Source organism: Acipenser ruthenus, unplaced genomic scaffold (genome assembly GCF_902713425.1).
Source record: "Acipenser ruthenus unplaced genomic scaffold, fAciRut3.2 maternal haplotype, whole genome shotgun sequence".
Lineage (NCBI taxonomy): Eukaryota > Metazoa > Chordata > Actinopteri > Acipenseriformes > Acipenseridae > Acipenser > Acipenser ruthenus.
Window position 1 is genome coordinate 25,001 of NW_026708785.1, and position 10,103 is coordinate 35,103.

Sequence of the window (10,103 nt, forward strand, 5' to 3'; positions counted from 1 at the left end):
GCTCTGTGCTGGTGTGAGCAGGGAGAGAGAAAGGGAGGCTCTTCCCCTCTCTGCACAGCCTCCCTCTGCTCTGTGCTGGTGTGAGCAGAGAGAGAGAAAGGGAGGCTCTTCCCCTCTCTGAACAGCCTCCCTCTGCTCTGTGCTGGTGTGAGCAGGGAGAGAGAAAGGGAGGCTCTTCCCCTCTCTGAACAGCCTCCCTCTGCTCTGTGCTGGTGTGAGCAGAGAGAGAGAAAGGGAGGCTCTTCCCCTCTCTGCACAGCCTCCCTCTGCTCTGTGCTGGTGTGAGCAGAGAGAGAGAAAGGGAGGCTCTTCCACTCTCTGCACAGCCTCCCTCTGCTCTGTGCTGGTGTGAGCAGAGAGAGAGAAAGGGAGGCTCTTATACTCTCTGCACAGCCTCCCTCTGCTCTGTGCTGGTGTGAGCAGAGAGAGAGAAAGGGAGGCTCTTATACTCTCTGAACAGCCTCCCTCTGCTCTGTGCTGGTGTGAGCAGGGAGAGAGAAAGGGAGGCTCTTCCCCTCTCTGCACAGCCTCCCTCTGCTCTGTGCTGGTGTGAGCAGAGAGAGAGAAAGGGAGGCTCTTCCCCTCTCTGAACAGCCTCCCTCTGCTCTGTGCTGGTGTGAGCAGGGAGAGAGAAAGGGAGGCTCTTCCCCTCTCTGAACAGCCTCCCTCTGCTCTGTGCTGGTGTGAGCAGAGAGAGAGAAAGGGAGGCTCTTCCCCTCTCTGCACAGCCTCCCTCTGCTCTGTGCTGGTGTGAGCAGAGAGAGAGAAAGGGAGGCTCTTCCACTCTCTGCACAGCCTCCCTCTGCTCTGTGCTGGTGTGAGCAGAGAGAGAGAAAGGGAGGCTCTTATACTCTCTGCACAGCCTCCCTCTGCTCTGTGCTGGTGTGAGCAGAGAGAGAGAAAGGGAGGCTCTTATACTCTCTGAACAGCCTCCCTCTGCTCTGTGCTGGTGTGAGCAGAGAGAGAGAAAGGGAGGCTCTTCCACTCTCTGCACAGCCTCCCTCTGCTCTGTGCTGGTTTGAGCAGAGAGAGAGAAAGGGAGGCTATTCCCCTCTCTGCACAGCCTCCCTCTGCTCTGTGCTGGTGTGAGCAGAGAGAGAGAAAGGGAGGCTCTTCCCCTCTCTGCACAGCCTCCCTCTGCTCTGTGCTGGTGTGAGCAGAGAGAGAGAAAGGGAGGCTCTTATACTCTCTGCACAGCCTCCCTCTACTCTGTGCTGGTGTGAGCAGAGAGAGAGAAAGGGAGGCTCTTCCGCTCTCTGCACAGCCTCCCTCTGCTCTGTGCTGGTGTGAGCAGAGAGAGAGAAAGGGAGGCTCTTCCCCTCTCTGCACAGCCTCCCTCTGCTCTGTGCTGGTGTGAGCAGAGAGAGAGAAAGGGAGGCTCTTACACTCTCTGCACAGCCTCCCTCTACTCTGTGCTGGTGTGAGCAGAGAGAGAGAAAGGGAGGCTCTTCCGCTCTCTGAACAGCCTCCCTCTGCTCTGTGCTGGTGTGAGCAGAGAGAGAGAAAGGGAGGCTCTTCCCCTCTCTGCACAGCCTCCCTCTGCTCTGTGCTGGTGTGAGCAGAGAGAGAGAAAGGGAGGCTCTTATACTCTCTGCACAGCCTCCCTCTACTCTGTGCTGGTGTGAGCAGAGAGAGAGAAAGGGAGGCTCTTCCGCTCTCTGAACAGCCTCCCTCTGCTCTGTGCTGGTGTGAGCAGAGAGAGAGAAAGGGAGGCTCTTCCCCTCTCTGCACAGCCTCCCTCTGCTCTGTGCTGGTGTGAGCAGAGAGAGAGAAAGGGAGGCTCTTACACTCTCTGCACAGCCTCCCTCTGCTCTGTGCTGGTGTGAGCAGAGAGAGAGAAAGGGAGGCTCTTCCCCTCTCTGCACAGCCTCCCTCTGCTCTGTGCTGGTGTGAGCAGAGAGAGAGAAAGGGAGGCTCTTATACTCTCTGCACAGCCTCCCTCTGCTCTGTGCTGGTGTGAGCGCAGAGAGAGATAGGGAGGCTCTTCCCCTCTCTGCACAGCCTCCCTCTGCTGTGTGCTGGTGTGAGCAGAGAGAGAGAAAGGGAGGCTCTTATACTCTCTGCACAGCCTCCCTCTGCTCTGTGCTGGTGTGAGCAGAGAGAGAGAGAAAGGGAGGCTCTTCCACTCTCTGCACAGCCTCCCTCTGTTCTGTGCTGGTGTGAGCAGAGAGAGAGAAAGGGAGGCTCTTCCCCTCTCTGCACAGCCTCCCTCTGCTCTGTGCTGGTGTGAGCAGAGAGAGAGAAAGGGAGGCTCTTCCCCTCTCTGCACAGCCTCCCTCTGCTCTGTGCTGGTGTGAGCAGAGAGAGAGAAAGGGAGGCTCTTATACATATATATAAAAGGGGGCGGGCGTTCAGCGTTGCCGTGGCCGCTGACTGGCTGGTTCACCTGTCTGTCATCCAGCATCACTGAAAACAGCTCAGCAGGCGAAACTCGAGAATGAAACTGTGATCCGTTAGCAAAAATACTTAATTATCAATATAATAATAACACTAATTATAATAATGTACGAGTCTGTGGTAAACGTAGATTTAAAAAAAGCAACAGTGATATCTTATAAATATGATACTAAAGATTAAAAACTAGACACAATGCAGTTAACTTACAAAAACAAACTCTATATAATTTTTAAAAAGGGAAACTGATATGTACCTAAAATGCACAGAGTCCTTTTCTTCAATCAGTTGTTAGGTTTATTGAAATATGCAGGGAGTCTGGTCCCAGGTACAGGACAAACATAATACTCGTTCTTACAATCTTTGCATGACTTTAAATACCCTTCTGTATAGATGATCCACCTCCTCTTTCTCTAACACTTAACACTTAACACTTAGGGCAGCAGTGTGTAGTGGTCAGGGCTCTGGACTCTTGACCGGAGGGTCGTGGGTTCAATCCCCGGTAGGGGACGCTGCTGCTGTACCCTTGAGCAAGGTACTTTACCTAGATTGCTCCAGTAAAAACCCAACTGTATAAATGGGTAACTGTATGTAAAAATAATGTGATATCTTGTAACAATTGTAAGTCGCCCTGGATAAGGGCGTCTGCTAAGAAATAAATAAATAATAACCAATAGCAAAGGTACAACACATTATTCTGTTATCATATATTTAATTTAGAGTGTGTCTGTGTGTGTAGTCTAGTGTGACGACCTCTGAACTCAGTGCGTTCTTCTGACCCCTGGTGCCCAAAAGGTCCATACATGTGGCTTTCGTTATCTTCTTGAGACCCTTGGATTCCAGTGGCATTACCTCTTTGGCTCTCTCTGAAGTCTTACAGCCTGGCCCCTTCTGGTCCGCAGCATTACAGCTTGCAGTCAATGTTGGACAAGCAGCTTGCATTATTATTATTATTATTAGTTTATTTAGCAGACGCCTTTATCCGAGGCGACTTACAGAGACTAGGGTGTGTGAACTATGCATCAGCTGCAGAGTCACTTACAACTACGTCTCACCCGAAAGACGGAGCACAAGGAGGTGAAGTGACTTGCTCAGGGTCACACAATGAGTCAGTGGCTTAACTGGGATTTGAACCGGGGACCTCCTGGTTACAAGCCCTTTACTTTAACCATTGGACCACACAGCCTCCTGTAGACGCAAGGTCTCTTATCAATTGTTAGCAGTACGTGCAATTTGAACCAAACAGTCTGCTGTCTGCAATATTAGTCTCTTTTCTGAAAAGAACACCAGTGTAGCTCTGCCAGTCCACATGCGTAGCAAACTGCTAATCAATTCTTGATCCATGTTTTCCAACAGTACCATAAAGGTGCAAAATAATAATAATAATAATAATAATAATAATAATACAACAGATTTAAAATGTGTTTCATATATTTTTATTATTTTTTATAAATAGGATGAAAGCACTTTTTTTTTCAATCAATACATCCTTTTCTGTACATTAGAGTTTATATTTACAGAGACATGGTACGGACAGTCCTTCCGCTTATAACAGCACTGCTCTCGTGGTTTACCGGGTCACCAGAACCCCTCGGTGGAATTATAGACTCATCACCCATCTATTTCTCTCTCTCTAGATATTTAACAGTGTTAATAAAGCTAATAAGAGGCGAGAGAATGGATTTTAAAGATGGTCAGCGCTCCTTTAAAGGGAGGGGCCAGTGATCCTGTTAATAAAGCTAATAAGAGGTGAGAGAATGGATTTTAAAGATGGTCAGCGCTCCTTTAAAGGGAGGGGCCAGTGATCCTGATAATAAAGCTAATAAGAGGTGAGAGAATGGATTTGAAAGATGGTCAGTGCTCCTTTAAAGGGAGGGGCCGGTGATCCTGTTAATAAAGCTAATAAGAGGTGAGAGAATGGATTTTAAAGATGGTCAGCGCTCCTTTAAAGGGAGGGGCCAGTGATCCTGTTAATAAAGCTAATAAGAGGTGAGAGAATGGATTTTAAAGATGGTCAGCGCTCCTTTAAAGGGAGGGGTCAGTGATCCTGTTAATAAAGCTAATAAGAGGCGAGAGAATGGATTTTAAATATGGTCAGCGCTCCTTTAAAGGGAGGGGCCAGTGATCCTGTTAATAAAGCTAATAAGAGGTGAGAGAATGGATTTTAAAGATGGTCAGCGCTCCTTTAAAGGGAGGGGCCAGTGATCCTGTTAATAAAGCTAATAAGAGGCGAGAGAATGGATTTTAAAAGTTCATTTCAGTCCTTCTTGGTGCTATTGACATTATTAACAGTATTATTATTATTATTATTATTATTATTATTACTATCGCCATGAAATTCGACATAATTGTTGCCGTGCAGGAAAACCATCAAGTCGACGTCTTCTGGAGACAGCCCCGCCCTCTTCCGGTAGACCCCGCCCCCTTTGTCCGTGAACACCCAATCCGCTGGGACGGCGGTCGCTGGGACGGCCAGGAACTTCCTCGCCGCCCTGGCCAGCAAGGGATACTGGGACCGATGGACTTTCCACCAGTTCAGAGGCTCCTGGCAGAGGGAGGAAGCCTCGCTGGTCTGAAAACTGCCGATCTCCTGCTCGGCTTGCTGGCGCGCTGAGCCCGCCGAGCTGCTCCGGACGCTGCACAGATCCCCGAGGAGAAACTCGATCCCGGAGCCGGAGGGCTTGGCTTTTTTCGGAGCCGGCGGGGCGTCCGTATCCGACCTCCTGTCCCGGATTTCTCCTCCCCCGTCTCGTTCCTTCGGGCAGGACAGGGCTGCGCTGTCCGGACCCTCTGCCAGCTGGGACGCCTCTCTCTTCAGGAGGTGAAAGGTCTCCACTCGGTCCGCCTGGCTGAGGAAATCCAGCCCCCTGAACCTGGGGTCGAGGGCGCAGGCCAGGTTCAGGGTCTGGTTGACCTGGGGGTCGCTGTAGGAGCCGGCCAGCCCCTCCCGGAGAGAGGCTTTCACCTCCGAGGTGAACTGGGAGTCCGAGTCGGCCGGGGCCAGGTGTTTGTAGACCAGGCTGGTCAGCAGAGGCTTGACCAGGGACAGGCTGGAGAAGCGGTCAGCTGCCAGTGTGGCCGAAGCGACCGCCAGGGGCTTCAGGACGTCCCCCAGGTCACGCAGGAGGTCCCAGTCCTGGGAATCCAAGCCACAGCCCTCCTCCTCCTCCTCCTCCTCCTCCTCTTCCTTCTGCTGCTGCTCGCCGGCGCCCCCTACCTCCCTCAGGCTGGACAGCAGGAGCCGGTGCTCCGAGAGGCACTGAGCGAGAGCCTGTATGCTGTGCCACTGAGCGCCCTCGAGAGAGAGAGACCTGGAAACACAGACACAGATACAGACAGATAGATAAACAGAGAGAGAAATAGACAGAGACAGACAGATACAGACAGACAGACAGACAGACATAGATAGATAGATAGAGACAGAAAGATAGATACAGACAGATATATAATTACTATTAGGGAAACAGTTGTTACACAACATCACAATAGCAGTTATAGAATACATCTAGACAGACAGACAGACAGAGGAAAGGGGAGGGTTAGGGCATAGAGACACACACAATACAAAACAACAACATCTATTGTCATTTTTAGAGAGGCAGAGAGCGAGAAAGAAAGGGAGAGAGAGAAAGGAGAGAGGAGAGAGAAGAGGGGAGAGAGGAGAGAAAGAAGAGGAGAAAGAGGAGAGAAAGAGGCGAGAGGAAAGAAAGAAAGAAGAAAGGAAGAGAAAGAGAGGAGAGAGAAAGAAAGGGAGAGGAGAAAGAGGAGAGGGAGAGGAGAGAGGAGAGAGGAGAGAGAGGAGAGGAGAGAGAGGAGAGAGGAGGAGAGAGAGAGAGGAGAGGAGAGAGGAGAGGAGAGGAGCGAGGAGAGAGGAGAGGAGAGAGGAGAGAGAGGAGAAAGGGAAAGAGAGAGAGGAGAGATGAGAGGAGAGAGAGGAGAGGAGAGAGAAGAGAGGAGAGAGAGGAGAGGAGGGGAGAGGAGAGAGGAGAGAGGAGAGAGAGGAGAGGAGAGGAGAGGGGAGAGGAGAGAGGAGAGGAGAAAGGGAAAGAGAGAGGAGAGAGGAGAGGAGAGAGAAGAGAGGAGAGGAGAGAGAAGAGAGGAGAGGGGAGAGGAGAGGAGAGGAGAGGAGAGAGGAGAGAGGAGAGGGGAGAGGAGAGAGGAGAGGAGAGAGAGAGGAGAGAGAGGAGAGAGAAAGAGGAAAGAGAGAGGAGAGAGGGGAGAAGAGAGTGGATGAGAGAGTAGAGGAGAGGGGAGAGGGGAGAGAGGAGAGGAGAGGAGAGAGAGGAGAGGAGAGAGGAGAGAGAGGGGAGAGGAGAGGGGAGAGGAGAGAGGAGAGGAGAGAGGAGAGAGGGGAGAAGAGAGTGAATGAGAGAGTAGAGGAGAGAGGAGAGAGGAGAGGAGAGAGAGGAAAAGAGAGAGACAGACTCACCTCAGCTTCCCCCTCAGGAAAGGCTCCCTCCCTCTGAACCGCGCGGCTTCGACGGGAGACGAGAGCAGCCGCTGAGCCATGACCCTCGCCCTCCTCATCGCCCTGGAGACGTCCTCCCGGGCCAGGACCCCCTCCACGCACCCCCTGAACACCTGCCCCGCACAGGGCACCCCACGCCACCCGACAGGCAACACCGACAACGGGGCGACTCTCACACCAGAACCGTGCACCACGAAACTGGGGCTCCCCACCCCCCACTCCCCGGCCCTCTCCCTGAGCCGGGCCCCGCGGCCGGACGGGCGCGAGCACAGGACCAGGTTGTGGAAGCGGAAGGAGTCGTCCACGAAGTGAGCCAGCAGGGTCAGGTAAGAACCGCCCTCTCGGTGCTCCCAGAAATCCAAGCTCAGGGCGCACCCCCCCGCGGAACCCGCCTCCAGATCGCGGAGCTGCCCCAGGCGGGCGCGCGAGTGCGCCTCTCGCAGGAGACCGCGGGGTCGGGGGACCTGGTAGGCGGGGTCCAGCGCTGACATCATCAGCAGGAAACCCTCCCCTTGGACCGTCTCCGGAGGCAGGAGGTCCCGCACCAGAAACTCTGCCACTGCTCGGGTCACACGGTTCAAGCCCGCGGGTTTGGGAGGCGTCCCGTTCGGGACGGAGGCCGGGGGCGGGAGAGGGGGGTCCGAGGGCTTTTTGGGAGGGGGGGGCAAGGCAGATTGGGCCCCCACGAGCTGGTTATACTCAGCCCGGTGCTTGTAGATCAGATGCTGTCGCAGATTGGTGGTGTTCCCGCTGTAAGACAGCAGGACCGCACACAACTTGCAGATGATCTTCGTTTTGTCCATGATCCGCCCGTACGAGTCGCCCCGAAACCCGAAAAAGGTCCAGTACCGGCTCTGGGCTCGACCCAGGCTGACCAAATTCTGGGTGCCTTCTAAAAAGGGGTACCCCGCGTTGCCCCCTGTTGCGTTGACCTCAGTGGCGTTGCCGGTTTGGTAGCTGGCTTTCTGCGCTTGGATGATGGTGGAAACCATTTTGCTGTACTGGTTGGGGGTGTGGTCGGGGGGGCTGCTGGGGGGGGGCTGGGTTTTGGGGGCGGCGGCGAGAGGGGGAGGGGGAAGGGGGAGGGGCTTCACTTGCAGGTCTTGAAAGAGTTTCATCAGCAGCTCCTTCTCACCGAATTCGTATTTGAAATGCTGGCCTGAGAGAGGGAGAGAGGGAGGAAGAGAGAGAGGGAGGGAGAGAGGAGAGAGAGGGAGAGAGATAGAGGAGAGAGGAGAGAGAGAGGAGAGAGAGGGGAGAGGGAGAGGAGGGGAGAGGGAGAGGAGAGGAGAGAGAGAGGAGAGGAGAGAGAGGGAGGGAGGGAGGGAGGGATGGGAGAGAGGAGAGAGGAGGAGAGAGGAGAGACATTAGTTTTATATATTATGCAGCACCAAACATGTGTCTGTCTCAGCGTCTCTCTCAGTAGATCTGTCTCTCTGTGTCTCCCTGTCTGTCTCTTTGTCTCTGCGTGTCTCTGTGTCTCCCTCTCACCCAGGTTGAGCCCCAGTATGCGAGCGTATTCCTCTCCGATCCACACCAGCAGCTCACTCCCCACCTCGATGGGCTGAGAGACCCGGTAATAAATCCGACCGCGGAGCTGAAACACTGTGAGGTTGTGCTCCTCTTCATTAGAGGCACAGGAAACATACCTGAAAAACACACACACACCCCCATGGGAAAGCACAGGGAAGCATTGTAAAGCACAGAGAGGTCTGGTAAAGCACAGGGAAGCATTGTAAAGCACAGAGAGGTCTGGTAAAGCATAGGGAAGCATTGTAAAGCACAGAGAGGTCTGGTAAAGCATAGGGAAGCATTGTAAAGCACAGAGAGGTCTGGTAAAGCATTGGGAAGCATTGTAAAGCACAGAGAGGTCTGGTAAAGCATAGGGAAGCATTGTAAAGCACAGAGAGGTCTGGTAAAGCATAGGGAAGCATTGTAAAGCACAGAGAGGTCTGGTAAAGCATAGGGAAGCATTGTAAAGCACAGAGAGGTCTGGTAAAGCATAGGGAAGCATTGTAAAGCACAGAGAGGTCTGGTAAAGCATAGGGAAGCATTGTAAAGCACAGAGAGGTCTGGTAAAGCATAGGGAAGCATTGTAAAGCACAGAGAGGTCTGGTAAAGCATAGGGAAGCATTGTAAAGCACAGAGAGGTCTGGTAAAGCATAGGGAAGCATTGTAAAGCACAGAGAGGACTGGTAAAGCATAGGGAAGCATTGTAAAGCACAGATAGGTCTGGTAAAGCATAGGGAAGCATTGTAAAGCACAGAGAGGTCTGGTAAAGCATAGGGAAGCATTGTAAAGCACAGAGAGGTCTGGTAAAGCATAGGGAAGCATTGTAAAGCACAGAGAGGTCTGGTAAAGCATAGGGAAGCATTGTAAAGCACAGAGAGGTCTGGTAAAGCATAGGGAAGCATTGTAAAGCACAGAGAGGTCTGGTAAAGCATAGGGAAGCATTGTAAAGCACAGAGAGGTCTGGTAAAGCATAGGGAAGCATTGTAAAGCACAGAGAGGTCTGGTAAAGCATAGGGAAGCATTGTAAAGCACAGAGAGGTCTGGTAAAGCATAGAGAAGCATTGTAAAGCACAGAGAGGTCTGGTAAAGCATAGGGAAGCATTGTAAAGCACAGAGAGGTCTGGTAAAGCATAGGGAAGCATTGTAAAGCACAGAGAGGTCTGGTAAAGCATAGGGAAGCATTGTAAAGCACAGAGAGGTCTGGTAAAGCATAGGGAAGCATTGTAAAGCACAGAGAGGTCTGGTAAAGCATAGGGAAGCATTGTAAAGCACAGAGAGGTCTGGTAAAGCATAGGGAAGCATTGTAAAGCACAGAGAGGTCTGGTAAAGCATAGGGAAGCATTGTAAAGCACAGAGAGGTCTGGTAAAGCACAGGGAAGCATTGTAAAGCACAGAGAGATCTGGTAAAGCATAGGGAAGCATTGTAAAGCACAGAGAGGTCTGGTAAAGCATAGGGAAGCATTGTAAAGCACAGAGAGGTCTGGTGAAGCATAGGGAAGCATTGTAAAGCACAGAGAGGTCTGGTAAAGCATAGGGAAGCACTGTAAAGCACAGAGAGGTCTGGTAAAGCATAGGGAAGCATTGTAAAGCACAGAGAGGTCTGGTAAAGCATAGGGATGCATTGTAAAGCACAGAGAGGTCTGGTAAAGCATAGGGAAGCATTGTAAAGCACAGAGAGGTCTTGTAAAGCATAGGGAAGCATTGTAAAGCACAGAGAGGTCTGGTAAAG

The 10,103-nt window shown here is 52.2% G+C and overlaps 1 protein-coding gene across 1 annotated transcript; it reads right to left on the reverse strand.

The window, feature by feature from the left end:
* Positions 1-4,033: 4,033 nt before the first annotated feature.
* LOC131736083 (E3 SUMO-protein ligase ZBED1-like) lies at positions 4,034-8,855 on the reverse strand. The gene is made up of 3 exons (XM_059021793.1): positions 8,354-8,855; positions 6,824-8,021; positions 4,034-5,705 (listed from the first exon to the last, which is right to left on the reverse strand). The coding sequence occupies exons 1-3, from the start codon at positions 8,784-8,786 to the stop codon at positions 4,652-4,654; spliced, it is 2,685 nt and encodes an 894-aa protein (XP_058877776.1). The 5' UTR covers positions 8,787-8,855; the 3' UTR covers positions 4,034-4,651.
* Between the last annotated feature and the right edge of the window lie 1,248 nt (positions 8,856-10,103).

Bases quoted from the DNA above. Each gene is read 5' to 3' on its own strand.
- LOC131736083 (XM_059021793.1), bottom strand. From the start codon at position 8,786: ATGCTTTACCAGACCTCTCTGTGCTTTACAATGCTTCCCTATGCTTTA. The intron at 8,022-8,353 runs GTGAGAGGGAGA...TCCCTCTCTCAG, and splicing joins CATACTGGGGCTCAACCTGG to GCCAGCATTTCAAATACGAA. The intron at 5,706-6,823 runs GTGAGTCTGTCT...CTGTGTTTCCAG, and splicing joins TTCCTGAGGGGGAAGCTGAG to GTCTCTCTCTCTCGAGGGCG.